Consider the following 14,458-nt stretch of genomic DNA (forward strand, 5'->3'; position numbering starts at 1 on the left):
AAATTTTAAAATGAAAAAATGGAAGGACAATAGTCCAAATTGAAACATTAACATCAAAGAGTGTGTTAGTTTATGTTAAGGTCAGTGTGGGATCAAAAATGGCATTTTCAATGAGACATTTTTTGTCACGAGGAACAAACGTGTCAGTTTTCATGAGTTGCCCTTTTAGGCTCACGTACGGAACAGAGATGACTGTTCAAAATGTTTTAAAAATGAATATCTGTCAAATTTCACCTATACTTATTCTACACCAAAATGACTTGGAAAAACAACAAAAAGGAGAATGGCACAAAAAGTCCCAACAAGGGTTGATTCTGATGTAAATACTTTTGCATTTAATGGGGATTCATAGTCATTTTATATTCGTTGTATCAACGTGTACTGTTTGCAGTTGATGTGATAATTCCAAAATAAAATGTAAGCGGTTCAAAACAGCTGTATTGTGCTTAAACGTTTCCTTGTAGTATTTCTGGGATGAAGCTGCTGAATTATTAATAAGCGAAGCGACGGGTTGTGCTTTGCAAGGCATTAGCAATCGACACCGCTAAAACGATTGCACATGAACACAATAATCGTAAAACACCGTCGTATCAGTATTGTTTTTTTATACGACTTATATGTGTTGGTTAATACTGGACATTATTTGCGTGTGATATACCAACTAACAAGCTAGGTCTTGAGTGTATCGTTTATCTGCGGTCGATTCAGAGTGCCTGTGCATAGTGTGAAAACTCCCATTGATTGATCTCCACTACACTCCCTGCTGACCAAGAGAAAACATTTGATATCGAAGGCGAGTGGGGATTTAAATGACGTGTATAATGTTAATATTTTTCAGCTAAGGTGCCCGGTGGAGTGAGCGATCAGCCATTAGCACCGTTACCGATCATTCGTCGACAGAATACAACGTTTTCTGGCCGCTAAAACGTCGCCACTGGTGGACTTGTTTTCTCTCAGCCAGAGCTCGCTTCCTGTTAGCTTTGTGCTAGCATGATGCTAACGGAGGTGCTGGTATAGTTTGCGAGCAGTGCCAAAGGGCTGCATCACTACAGCTTGGCTTGCCGGTTGGTGTTTTTCGAACTATATTTACAAGGTTTGTGTCAGTAATAGTGCTAGCTTTCTTTTTGCTAACGTACGGTAGCTTAGCCGTCTTGCTACTGTGAGGTATTTAACTACCCATTGATATATATGCACCAACAATTAGCTTGTAATTCGTCTTAAAGAATAATCGTTGGCTGTATTTAAATTTTAAATGTAAACCATCGTTGTCAGTGCTTCCTATGTGCTAATACAATAGAGAACCTGAAACTTGACAGATCCTGTCAACGGTTTGAAAGTGTCAAAAAAGAGGGGACCGTAGCTGGATAATTGGTATTTGTCCCTGAACGCATCATTGGTTGCTGGCGCTGTATTTCGTGTTAACACATTTGAAATGCACCAAAACACAAATAAATAAGATCATCTTCGAGCTGAAGACAGACGCAGGGGAATTGGTCTAAAGAGGGAGGATCCTGTCTTTTTTTTTTTTTTTTTTTTTTAGTCTTTGGGCTACTTTTCCTCGTCGTCGACCACCACCCCCACCACCACCCTCCTTTCTCCAGCCAGTCATGGACCCCCCCAGGACAAGATCTCGCTCTCGATCAGGCTTCTATCATTTTGCAATGAGCACCACCCCTGGAGGCAACACCGGTGGCAACGCGCTCGGTAACGGGAGCATGGTGAACGCCACCGGTGGAGGAGCGTTGAGCTACCCGCAGCAAAGCAGCGCCGGCTGGGCATCGCACCACGGCGGCCGAGGCTACCCGGAGAACCAGCAGCAGCAGCAGCAGCAGCAACAACAGCCCGGTAGCTACCTGTCCTCAGGGGCACAGCGACATGGAGCTCACCGGCACCCTGGAACTGGTAAGCATTGCTTCAGTCAACAAGGCATGCAAAATCCATACGTGATGCACTCATGAGCAACAGAAGCAGGCAGTTTAGCAGGCTTTTTAACTTGTGGCTTTTGTGTTAGTCAGGTGTTCTCGTGGAGGACATTTTTGAACATTTTTTCACTTCCACTACGATCCACTTACAAAAACGATAATTCACAGTTTGGATTGATGCTGCCAGAGAGGTATTACTTCTACAGTTATATAATATTGCACAATTCAACATGTCCAAAAAGCTGATTTCATCCTTCCCTTCCCATCAATGTCAGTATGATGCAGTGCAGTTCACCATACAGTCAAACCTCAGCTTTTGTTAGCCCCATTTGTTGAACATTCGCAGCAACATTTTTCCTTGGTTTTTCTAAAGTGTTGCACGTAACAAACAAACCTGTTTGCCATGTACCGTATCGTTCCGCAAAATGAGGTGTCGAAACAAAGCACCCTGCTCATTTCTGACTCGCTGTCGTGCATTTTTTTAAATGTGCAACTGCATGGGGCTACAGAAAGATGCGAGTGCCAGCAAATTGATAAATTGACAAACGCTATTGAATTCAACCCCTCCAGGGTGTTTGGGAAGTCTGCATTAACAAGAAGTTCCATCCATTCGTCATTTATCATTTTTCATTGTTCATGTCAAACTATGATTTTTCTCTAAAAAATTTGGGGTTTTTGGATCAGATTTATTGGATTTATATTATTTCCTACGAAGAAAATTGCCTCCGTTTTTGTCTAACCTTTTGAATTGTATTAATGACAAACTGATAAAATATTAAAATAAAGTAGAAATGCACGGTCTCAGACGACCGCCAAGTTTCCCACCAGGCATTATTCATTTTGGTTGTACAGTCGTACCTCGTTTATCGCGGTTAATTAGTTCCAGACCCGACTGCGATAAGTGAATTTCCGTTTCTGTAGTCATGGCATCAAGAATGTGTTTACAATCTTCTAAGTATGGTTTTAACATTAGAGTCCCGTGGACACGAAATAACACCCCTTTAGTCACCTTTACATTTGTATTGCTCAGTATACTAGATATCATCAGAGAAAATAAGACTTCAATAAGATGACATAGAATCACACGTTAGCAGTTCCTTGTCTTTACCTGGACAGTACACTTCCTGAGGTGGTTATTGTCTCATCAATGTATTGTAATGGCACATTGAAATGGCTTTACACTCGTTTTACCCAAAATAGTCAACATAATGAGGGTAAATAAGCAATTTAAGATGTAAATAAAACTGCTCGTGGGCGTCACAGTAAATGTGTTGCCTTGTGCAGAGGAGAGGAAGTGACGTCGGATGTTCAGAGTTGAGTTTTAGCTTGTCGTGGTTGTCCATTCCGCTGACACGGAAATCACAGCAATCATCAATGAGAGTATTGACATATCGATACCATGGAATGGATACGCTTAAAATCTGGTGTTTAATTTGTGGCACCCCCCAGTAGGGTTTGATCCAGTTTTTTTGGAGAACATGCTAGCGTACTTGTAATACTGATATCCTCACTCAAAAGTATTATATTCACTAGACAAATGGAGAGTGACTGATGGCCAATTAGTTGCTCAGTCCCGCCCGTGCCCCTTGTTTATTGGCAGACATGCTTTTTCACACGTCTTGCTCAGATCTTCGACATGTGCTCGTCAGGTGTGCACCAAATTTTGTGTTGATTAGATTTAACACCCTAAAGTTACAGTGGGTGTTTTGTCGAGCGCATTGAGCTATGCGAGACATTTCAAGTCAGTCTGACTCGTGATGCCAAACTTTGGGTTTTTGGGTAATACAAGAAACAAAACAAACATTGGAGTACATCACATACTACATTTCACAGTTCTGCATGTCCAAAAGGAGTAGGAAGAAGCAACGCTTATTTAATCCTACACATCGACTGCAATACATTTGTTCACTTCCTGCATTCCAAATACTCTCCTGTAGTTGAATACATCGAAAACTGTTGAGATAATGTGATAAATAGTAGAAAAAAACAGTGGTCAAGTTTCGAATTTAGCCAAATGTCTTGTCACCGTAACCGCTTGGTTTGACAGTCCTAATAAACAATATGAAATAGACATAAGAAAACATCGTTTGATAACAGGTGAGTAATGACAGTGAACCCATCAAAAGGAAGAGTGATTAGACATAGCATTGGCAAATGAAATGGAACAGCACATAGCTGGAGTACTGGCAATGTGCTCACTGAAGAATAAAGAGTAGCAAGTGACAAGAAGGAAGGCTTAGTAGTGAGTGTAGTAGTGTCTCTAGTGACGTGCAGTAGCATTGTGTGCAGTCTTTCAGGACTCTTCTTCACATCAGCTGCTTGGACCGCTTCTTGAAGTCACTCATCTTAGTGCATTGTTTGAGTTCCTTGCTCAATCCGTTCCATAATTTGATTCCACATACCACAAAATACAAAACAAAGCTGGAATTTTAGGAAAATTAGGTTGGGGGGGGGGGGGGACGTTATAATATTGTGCAAATACAGTAAAAAGTAGAATATTTTTTTAAAGAAAAAGTCTAAATATTTGGAAAATAAAAAAAACCAGCAAAGACCAAAGTTCAGACTAATAATAAATACTCTTGATGCACTTGCATCCTTTCATTTTGCACCATGTGGGCCTCGCTGGAAAAAGTTTGGACGGCCCTGCCGTTTGTACACAGGCAAACGGGGTGTTGCATGAAGCATTTATCCTAACCGCTCCCGGTGCCAACCTCCTGTTGCTTTCCTTCTGCCCACACAGAGGGTGACAACATAGCTCATGCATTGAAATGGTTACTGCATGTAATGGATCGCCGTGCCAGTGACCATACACTACAATCACCGCCTGAAGTCAGAATCAATCCTGAAATTCTTTTAGACAAATCTTCTGCGGTATCAGACGGGGATGAGTCTCGGTCTCAGAAAACGGAGGCAAGCTTTTAATGGGTCCCGTTTTGTTGCCAGTACCCCCTCCCCAAGAAATAACCCTCCCACACAGAGGCCACACGTCTTGCAAATTGGTCAAATACAGCAGATTCCGTGTTGGCAGACTTCTTAGCAGCTATTCAGCCTTGCTTTGTTTTTGACAGTTTGACGGTCTTGCTGTTATCACACACATTTGTGGTCGCACAAAACTCACCGAACCGTCAGTGCCGTACATTTGAGCTTTTTGCCTTTTCAGTTATCCGGCTATATCGTGATAATCACACATTTGCCATGGCTACAGACTTGCGTGTGCGTGTGTGTGTGTGCGCGTGCGTGCGGTGTGACTTGTTGTTCTGTAAATAATCTCCAGCCTCTTTGAACCAGTTTCCACAATGCCACCTTGCAAACAAGCACCAGCATTATGCTGTTTTATGGCTACTTTGACCCAAACAAAACCGCCCTATTGCTCCAGTGTGTCATTTTAGAGAGTGTGCCAATGTTCCACAGTCACAGGCGTTACATGTCACTTAATGGCGTCGGCTGTCCCTATTACACAGACGCTTGGCCACTGCAGGCTTAACGGTGTCCTGTTCCGTCTCCCTATTTTGTCTTGGGATGCAAAGGAGCTGTTTTTAAATAAGACTTAAAAGTTCTCATGACACCAAAACACATGTTAAGCTGGCTATTTTTGCCGTGCGACATAGAGTGGTTAGCATGGCTACCAGGAGTCTGGAGATCGGGAAGATCTCATGTTCTCCCCATGCATGCGTGGGTTTTCTCCCACATTCCAAAAGCATGCATGTTAGGTTAATTGGCGACTCTAAATTGTGCATAGGTATGAATGAGTGTGAATGGTTGTTTGCAGGGGTGTCCCAATCCACATTTTTTGGCTTCCGATTCAAATTTTTTAATCGTCTATCCGTTTCGGTGTCGATGCGCTTTTTTGTTTGTTTGTTTTTTTTTACAAACATGAATTTGTGGAGTTGAATATGCTTCTGAAAATAGCACTTCAAAAATAATGCAACCAAAGTATTGCTGAATGTACTTTTTTATTACACAGCATGACCAACAACATTGTTTGGCTTTTGTAACAAACCTCTGTGTGTCAGGTCCCTAATCCAGTAAAAGATCCAATAAAAGCCCATTCAGTAGAAGATAAAATTGGAAAATATGGGCATGCAAAATACTTTTAAGGTAGGACGAATCATTTGACATGGTTATAGATCAGTTTGTGGTGTGATTTAGAATATATTACTTTTTTTTTTTAACAAACTCTTCAATGCAAAAGTAATTTATTGACGGTCCATCGTGAAACCAACTTCACCATGGTACATGGTACACGGCGGACATGTCTGCATGGTGGTGTTTTGCGTTTTCTTCTTCTTGCGAGCGGCGGGAGTCCAGTGGCAGCCAGCTTTGCGGCGCATTACGGCACCTAGCATGTTGGAGTGTGGCCCAGAGTTACGAACGCTATACGGCAACCGGATTGGCCTGATCTCATGGCGATCTCGTGCGTTTGATGATCACAACTCCTATTTCATAGTTGTTTACTGGCAGATGACTGGGGTGTGACAAAAAAGGTTTTATTCAGTGAATACTTTTTTTCTGTATCATGAAATTTGTGTTGTTTCACTCGCCACTCTGCCATCTTTGGGGTGAATATCTAAAAGGTGTAGTTCTCCACACAATGTGTGAGGGCTGAGGACACCGCATGGTCTGAAAGGGAAGACGAGGCAGCTGATGGAGAAAGATATCAGCAGCGCGCCGCCTCCCGTGTCAGCTGGTCAGTCAGCCATCCGGCCTTGTGTTCTTCACAGACGCTAGCGGGGCGTCTTTGAGCCGCCACTATCGGTGGACTTCACATGGCCCCGGAGTGGCTCTGCAAAGGACAACAAAGGGGTGGGGTTCGTTTTAAGAGCTGTTGTTTCTGAGGAGGCTTGTTGGCTGAGGGGCAAGCTTGGCATGGGGGGGAGCAACAACAGCGGAGGGGGAGGAGGGATTTGTTTTTTTCTTTTCTCCTTTTTTGTGATGAAAGATTTCCCGGGCCCCGCTTAGAGTAAAGTCTTGTCAGCTGAAGGACGTCTTTTCAAGATGCATGAAAGTATGTGTGCATGTGCTGCATCCAGATTGCACACGTGCAGTCACATAAACAGCTGGCTGAGCTTAGGACGTGATGGCTCTACTCCTCAGGTTTTATTGAAGACCTTCTAGTTTGAGGACAAGGTGGAAGGTGTTTTGTTTAGGTGTGGTTGTCTTTCATAAGACCCAAAATGAACCTAGAACTGTCTCTATTGCAGGGGTGTCCAAACTTTTTCCAGCGAGGACCACATCCTGAAAAATGAAAGGATGCAACGGCCACTTTGAGAAGTGATATACATTTCAATAAAAAAGTGCATCTCAGCTTTGTCATATACATGTAGGTGAAAAGCCTATTATTAAGTGCTCTTTTCCCCCCGTTTTTGCAGATTTTTTTTTCAAAATATTTCAACTTTCTTCTTAAATAAGATTTGGGAAAAGAAAATGGTAATATGACTTTATTTCCATAATGGTCTAACTTTTCCCCCAACCTAATTTTCCTTAATATTATGACTTAAAAAATAAAAATACATTTTTTGTTGACTATTTCAGCTTAAATACATGATTTTTCCTCATTATATTATGAGTTTATTCTTGTAAAATATCAACTTTTTCCTCAATACTTTGGCTTTATTTTTGGAAAAAAAAAAAAAAAGCTGTCCACAACCCAATTTTCCAGTTTTTATTGTTATTATATTATTACAACTTTAAAAAACAAACAAAAAGGTATTTTTTTTCCATTAATATTTCAACTTTATGCTAATAAAATTACATTATTTTTTTCTAATAATATTACGACGTTATTCTTGTGAAATTACGACTTTTTCCTGTTTGGATTTCAACTTTTTTCTATTAATATTTTGACTTTATTCTTGTAAAATTACCGCTGATTTGTCCATTTTTGCTGTTTTTGTTAGTTTTCTTGTTAAATGATATTTTTACAATGATGTTGATTGGCTCCATCAGGCTGATTTGTCTGGTTTGTACATAACACATGAATCTTAATATAATTCACTCACTGGTCTGGTGTCCATGTTCAAATTCAAATGAGGTTGCTCCGGTGTGAGTCTGCGCTCTCTTCTTCTGCAGCAGGCGCCAAACGGAATAAAGATATGTCTTTTGTATACCTTTTTGTTTGTCAAGTAAACCCAACAGTGGTTTGAGGGTGACAGTAGTACGGCACCGCTCACTCATGGGGCCTTCTGGTAAGCGCTTCGCTGCGTCGCACTGCTTTGACAGTTTATTGCAGATAACCGAGTCAAATCACACAGATAGCATGCAGCATACATCCAGCCATGATGAGTTCAGAGAATCCTCAGAAGAAAAACGAGAAGCTTGTGGTGGAAGGGATTGATGGATGGTCTTCTCGGTACATCAGAGGCCATGAATAATCCAGTTTTTCCAAAGAGCGCTTCCTCTGCTTTGTTCCAAGCCGCTATTGGAAAAAGCCTGGAAGACCAAAGAAGCACAACACTGATTGATTTCTGACACACGTTTGTATTTGGAGTAACAGAGCGTTTACTGTTTGATATCCTTGGTGATCCTGCACAGGAAAATCACATTGAGGCAAGCAGCTGCTGTCTGCGTGCTGCATCTCTGCCGGCGTACAGGCGTATGTCCGTGTGTCTGTGAAGTTGTTTTGCTCAGCTACATTTGATCTGATTATGTTTTTCCCCCTTCTTTTTGTCTGTCTCTCTCTGGCCTGCAGGAGGAGTGCTGCATTTCCATCCAGATAATGTTTTCAGTGAGGATCGAGACAAAGTAAGCAATGAAACGCGACCCCTGCCTCAGTTTACTTCTGCTTTAAAAAGTGTGTCATTTTTAAGTTCCCCCCCCCCCCCCCCTTTGTGCAGATGGAAGACAGCCCGAGCCCAAAAAGGCAGCGTCTTTCCCAGCAGTCCTTTTTAGAGCTAAGCTCCGCCCCGCCCTCAACCCCGTCCTCTCCCATTCGCCCCTGGGAGCTTCCTCCCAGTCGCAGACCGCACGCCCACTATGCACCAGAGAGATGTCACACGCCTGTACGCAACCGACGAAGGTAAGCGTGCGCGCACGTAACCATTACTTTGCCTTTTAAGTGTGTTTTCTTTTTGAGAATAATGTACGATTATCATTTCATAGCTGGATCATTTTAAGTAGAACAGTGATTCCCAAACATTTGACAGTCACGTACACCTTCAGACATTTGACTTGAAGCCATTCACCCCCTACTGATGCACACTACTGCTGACTTTGGGCGAGAGGCGGGGTACACCCTGGACTGGAGTCTATTATTAGTGAAAAGGTACTGCAGTGCAAGTGATACAGTCTGTAGTATTGGTGTCAGCAGGCAGCAGTAATGACACAAAACATTGGGACGTTAGCTTACATTACATTGCCTTAACACTGCATGAGGTCATGAAGTCAGCCAGGGCATGTTCAATGTGATAGAGTGGGGGCAAAAGTTCTCCTCCCATTCCGTGGGGAAGTGGTAAGTTTTTGACTTAAGTTTAAATGAATTCGAGGCTTACTGGTTAGCTCGCTCACTCGCTAGCTTTCTAGCTAGCGGCCATCTCAAGGCCCTGCAGCATAAGAGTTGGGCAATGTGTTGTAAACAAAATAGTAGGAGTATAAAGGTGTTATGTCATGTGTATAGGGCTCTAATAATGTTAACTATATTCACAAAGTCATGAATGAACCGGGTTTCTGGGCTTTATGAAAATATTCCATTTATTAACACTGAATCCTACAGTATATTGGAACCAGTTAACTGCTATAAGCGAGGGATTACTGTAAACCTATTTTATACAAATATTACCTTCATAAGCGCTGCTTGTTGGGTCACCATTATCTTAAAATGAGCATCAAGGCTTCCCCTCTGTTTGCTAACTCACCCAACGTGTTCAGCATCTCTCTGACCTCCAATCACTGGTGTGTGTGTGTGTGTGTGTGTGTGTGTGTGTGTGTGAGTGACAGGAAGAAAAGCTCTCATCTCTTGCGGGGGTCGTTTGGTGCCACCTGTTGGTTTGCACATGTAACCATCTATACACCGAGAATAAGGCAACTTGTCTTTTTTCATACTTTTTTTTCGAGAAAAAATCCCGTCTAATGTGGGGGCCAATTAATAAATAAATAAATAAATTTGGTTTTGTTCTATGCGAATAATTAAGGGATGAATGAATAATAAAGATTTGTTCAGTGAGTGTGGGATGTTTGTGTGTTCTGGGCATCAACATCAACATCAACAAGATGTTTGATCTCAATAAACTCCATTAAATGTTTGCGCTTACAGATTTTGGTGGCTTGAGTATTTCTGATATGAAAAGCACCAGCAGCTCATTGTGCAACCTCCTCTTCCTCAGCCCTCAGATGCGACGCCCTCGTGGCCGAAGAGACCGCCTGACGCGTCACCACCACACGCACAGCCATCACCCCCACCCCCACCCCCACCACCATTACAACAGCAACAGCAACAACAACCATCACCACCACCACTCCAACACTCTCCCCCACCACCACCACCAGCACCATCACCCCCTGCACTCCCACCATACCGGCCTACCGTCGGCGGGCCACCAGGATGAGAACTACCGTCACCCGGCTCCCCCTCAGGGCTACCCACCCTACGGCCAGCAGCCGCCCAGAGGGCTCGGCGGGATGGAGGAGCGCCAAGGTTACCATCCCCCAAACCACTCCCCGCGGCCTCTTCATCCCTCGTCAAACCTGTCACCGCGACTGCTGCACCCTGCGGCGCACCCACAGCACCCACACCCGTCGCAGCAGCAGCAGCAGCAGAGCGGCGGGGTGCTGGAACTCCAAGAGCAGGTGACTGTGAGTGAGTGTTGGGGACACGACATGATGTGTGCTGTTGCAAACCTTACTCTCCGCCTTCAGGGCTCAGCTCCGGTATCATATCCCGTGTCCCCCCCGGGGGCTCCGCCTGGCCTGCCGCCTCGCTCGGCCCCACAACAGATCCCAGCATGCTCGGTAGTCTTCAGTGGTCAGCACTACCCTGTCTGCAGCGTCCCCCCTCCTGTAAGTTTTTTGGCGTAAAAAAAAAAGAAAAGTATTCCAGCTAAATGTACACACTTTTCTTTCTTTGAAGTTTTGCTTTGATATCAAACCATCTCATTGTTTTTTTTGGTTCCCTTAGGTCCTGCAGACCTGCTCTGTGCAGCACCTTCCTATTCCTTACCCGTTCCCCTCTCTGCTGTCCAGCGACCCGACCTTCCTCCTCCCGCCTCCTCCCCACATCCCCCATCCTCCCACACACCTTTCCCACCATCCACCTCACCTGCCGCAACCCGGCCAGTTTGGACCCTACGCGACGCAGCAGGCCCGATCAGTGAGTGATTTGGATTGTTGGCACCGTGTGAAACCCCTTTTAACTCCAGGAATGGAGCGTGACCCAATCAGGGATGCAACACCCAAGAGTTCCTTCTGTCCTTCTTACTTCTGTCCTCACGCGGGGTCTCCCGATAAAGAGTAAAATACTTCAATATCACACGATAAGTGGAATGAAATGAACTGGATCATTTTGCCAGCTTCCATATATTGCCATGTGCATGCGTGTCTCTTTTCCTCGTCTCTCGCCTGTACTTTTCTTAAAATGAATGTTAAAACCTCGTCTCGTCTCATTGACCCAATCTCGTGCGTGGCCTCGTGACACCCTTAAAACTTTGATGCATTGGAGTCCCAGCAGTGTTTTGGACAGCTATGCTAAGTAGGCTCCCACCCAGTGTTCTTCATGTTATTGCTCCATGTTGTGATCACATGAACTAATCGTTGGCTTTACCCCTCCTGCAGCCGTTACAGAGGATAGAGAATGACGTGGAGCTGCTGGGAGAACACCTGTCTTTGGGCGCGGGCATGCACTACCCCCCTGCCACCCACCCGGCCCTCACCCCACACTCCACACCGCTCCACTTCCTCTCCCACGAGCCTCTGCCTCAGGAGTTTTTCGGAGTGGTGAGTGCTAAGACGCGTTGTTCAGCTCTTAGCTCAAGGCCAAGAAAAGTCAACAGACGTGTGTGTGTGTGTGTGTGTGTGTGTCTCCTAGTCCTACCCGAACTTCATCCCTCGTCGTCTAGCGGGGCGACGGTACCGCTCGCAACAGCCACTACCGCCTTCGCCTTACCACCCGAGCCTCCTGCCTTACTTCCTGTGAGTAGAGAACAGCCTGATTCTAATATAGCAAACGCGTGATATCTACGAAGTAGTGTGTTTGCTTAGTTTGTGGAACTTTCTTGTAGATCGATGCTGCCCGTCCAGCCCACTGGTCCTGCAATCAGTCTGGAGCTGGACGTGGACGACGGAGAAGTGGAAAATTATGAGGTTAGTCTTTTCTAAACGAAATCTTCCCCTATAACTTCATGGATGCTCGTGATCTTCTGCTGCAGGCCCTCCTCAATCTGGCCGAGCGTCTCGGGGAGGCCAAACTCAGAGGACTGACCAAGGGAGACATCGAGCAGCTTCCTTCCTACCGCTTCAACCCAAACAACCACCAGTCGGAACAAACACTGTGAGTGACCATGACACACAGCTACATGTCCATGAATACTGGAAGTCAAGCTCAGTTGGTCACATGGGGCTTGCTGTGTTGCAGGTGCGTGGTGTGCATGAGTGACTTTGAGTCCCGCCAACTGCTGCGAGTTCTCCCCTGCAGCCACGAGTTCCACGGCAAGTGCGTCGACAAGTGGCTGAGGGTAAGTACATGCTGCGTACTGTAACACATGGGCGTCCAAACCTCTCCCACGAGGTCACGTACAGAAACATGAAAGAATGCGAGGGCCACTTTGATATCTCGTTTAGTAAAGATGCTGAGAAGTTATGCACATTTCAAGAAAAAACTGCATCTCAGCTTTGTGATATCAGTGAAAAAGCCTATTATTACAAAGAACTTCACACTTGGCTCTTTTTTGGCCCCATTTTTGCTGTTTTTTTTTTTTTTTTTAAATTTCCAGATATTTCAACTTTCTTCGTAAATTTTCTTCTCATATTTCCCATAAAATTTGTACGTTTTTCTCGTAACATAACTTTTTTCGCAACCTCATTTTCCAAAAATATTTCTGTAATATTTCAACAAAATGACTTTATTTTTCTGCATGATATTACATTATTCTCGTAAAATTAGGACTTTTTCACGTTTATTCTTTTAATATTTTGACTTTATTCTTGTAACATTACTGCTGATTTTTCCATTTTTGCTGCTGTTTTTTAAAAAATTATTTTTTTTTAGTTTTCTTATTAAATTATATTTTTAGAATGTGCCGCGGGACACAAATGGCCCCCGGGCCGCACTTCGAACCCCCTACTGTAACACAACACGCATCCTCCTAACTCCAGTTGTGCAGGTGACAGTCATGAAGCCCTTTACTGTTTTCTTGTGCACTTTAGTGCTCACTAAACATGACAGTGGAACTGAAGCCCCTCCTCTTTTATCCCACAGGCCAATCGGACGTGTCCCATTTGCAGGGCCGACGCCTCCGAGGTCCAGAGAGACTCAGAATGATCATGTGGACACGCTCCGATACAAATGTCTTTTTAGACACGGTCAGCACTGCCTGCCTGCTCCGGATTTGTCACATCTGTTTCATACATGAGCATTATTGCATAAACACAGACAGACATCATTTCCTGAATTGTGTCCATTGCATACTCCTTCTTAGTGTGTGTGTGTGTGTGTGTGTGTGTGCGTGTGTGTGTCAGACCTATGACGGCTTCTCATGAGTGACTGATTGTGCGCTACGTTCCTGCACTATGTGTCTCTGTGTACAGTATCGTGTGTGTCGGTTATGAAATAATGAAATGACCTCCTTTTTCTCTAGTTTTCCATGAAGGGTCCATGCTCCAGCTATTCTGCTCAGTTAACCTATTTAATCAGTGTGTTTCTTTCTATAAAGCTGATGATGAATTATAAATGAATGTTTTGTTCTTTGGCATTTACCTCATTCCTGTCTTCACTCATTACAAGCACTTCACAGCACTCATTTGAAATTAAGCACATTACATATATATATATATATATATATATATATATGTGTGTGTGTATGTATATATATATATGTATGTATATATATATATGTATGTATATATATATATATATGTATGTATATATATATGTATGTATATATATATATATATATAGTTTCCTTTTATTTTCTTAGTTTGTGACTTTGCAGTGGCACATGTTATATAGATATATCTATAAATATATATACTGTATAAATGTATGAACATCTGTATACCAAATAAAAGGCTTGATATGAACTTTTTAAACTTTGTCATTTGTGTTTTTGTATTTCCCTTAACAAAGTAGTATTTTTGAGGTTTGAAAAATAGGGACAGAATTGACCAGAGACGGTTAACATTGTTGCAAAGCCAACGACCGTGTGTACTGGCCTATTATTAGATTTAAAAAATGCATATCCAAGGGAACTAATGTGTAAAAAAAAAAAAAAAAAAAAAAAGCAAGTCACTTCAAGCTAGCTATTATGCTAAATGTTTCTTTTTAAAGGATCGACGTTTGGCTAAAATTCCTTCATCAACTCAGAGGGAATTTACCAGTTATATTACTCTCA

The 14,458-nt window shown here is 43.2% G+C and overlaps 1 protein-coding gene across 3 annotated transcripts; it reads left to right on the forward strand.

Annotated features, from left to right (window-relative positions):
* Positions 1 to 737: 737 nt before the first annotated feature.
* LOC129190217 (E3 ubiquitin-protein ligase RNF38-like) lies at positions 738 to 14,072 on the forward strand. Of its 3 annotated transcripts, none has more exons than XM_054792716.1 (12): positions 738 to 1,902; positions 8,611 to 8,663; positions 8,756 to 8,937; positions 10,241 to 10,709; positions 10,773 to 10,913; positions 11,032 to 11,223; positions 11,685 to 11,846; positions 11,938 to 12,041; positions 12,131 to 12,212; positions 12,278 to 12,399; positions 12,484 to 12,583; positions 13,327 to 14,072. In XM_054792716.1, exons 1-12 carry the CDS (start codon positions 1,608 to 1,610, stop codon positions 13,387 to 13,389), a joined length of 1,965 nt encoding a protein of 654 aa, XP_054648691.1. In that variant the 5' UTR covers positions 738 to 1,607; the 3' UTR covers positions 13,390 to 14,072. The 3 variants fall into 3 exon arrangements, with proteins under 3 accessions (XP_054648691.1, XP_054648692.1, XP_054648693.1); XM_054792717.1 differs by having other exon boundaries at positions 10,241 to 10,703; positions 13,327 to 14,071; XM_054792718.1 differs by lacking the exons at positions 738 to 1,902; positions 8,611 to 8,663; positions 8,756 to 8,937 and adding an exon at positions 8,957 to 9,938 and having other exon boundaries at positions 13,327 to 14,071.
* The last annotated feature ends 386 nt before the right edge of the window (positions 14,073 to 14,458 follow it).

The sequence above is a fragment of the Dunckerocampus dactyliophorus genome, chromosome 11, assembly GCF_027744805.1.
Source record: "Dunckerocampus dactyliophorus isolate RoL2022-P2 chromosome 11, RoL_Ddac_1.1, whole genome shotgun sequence".
NCBI classification, from domain to species: domain Eukaryota; kingdom Metazoa; phylum Chordata; class Actinopteri; order Syngnathiformes; family Syngnathidae; genus Dunckerocampus; species Dunckerocampus dactyliophorus.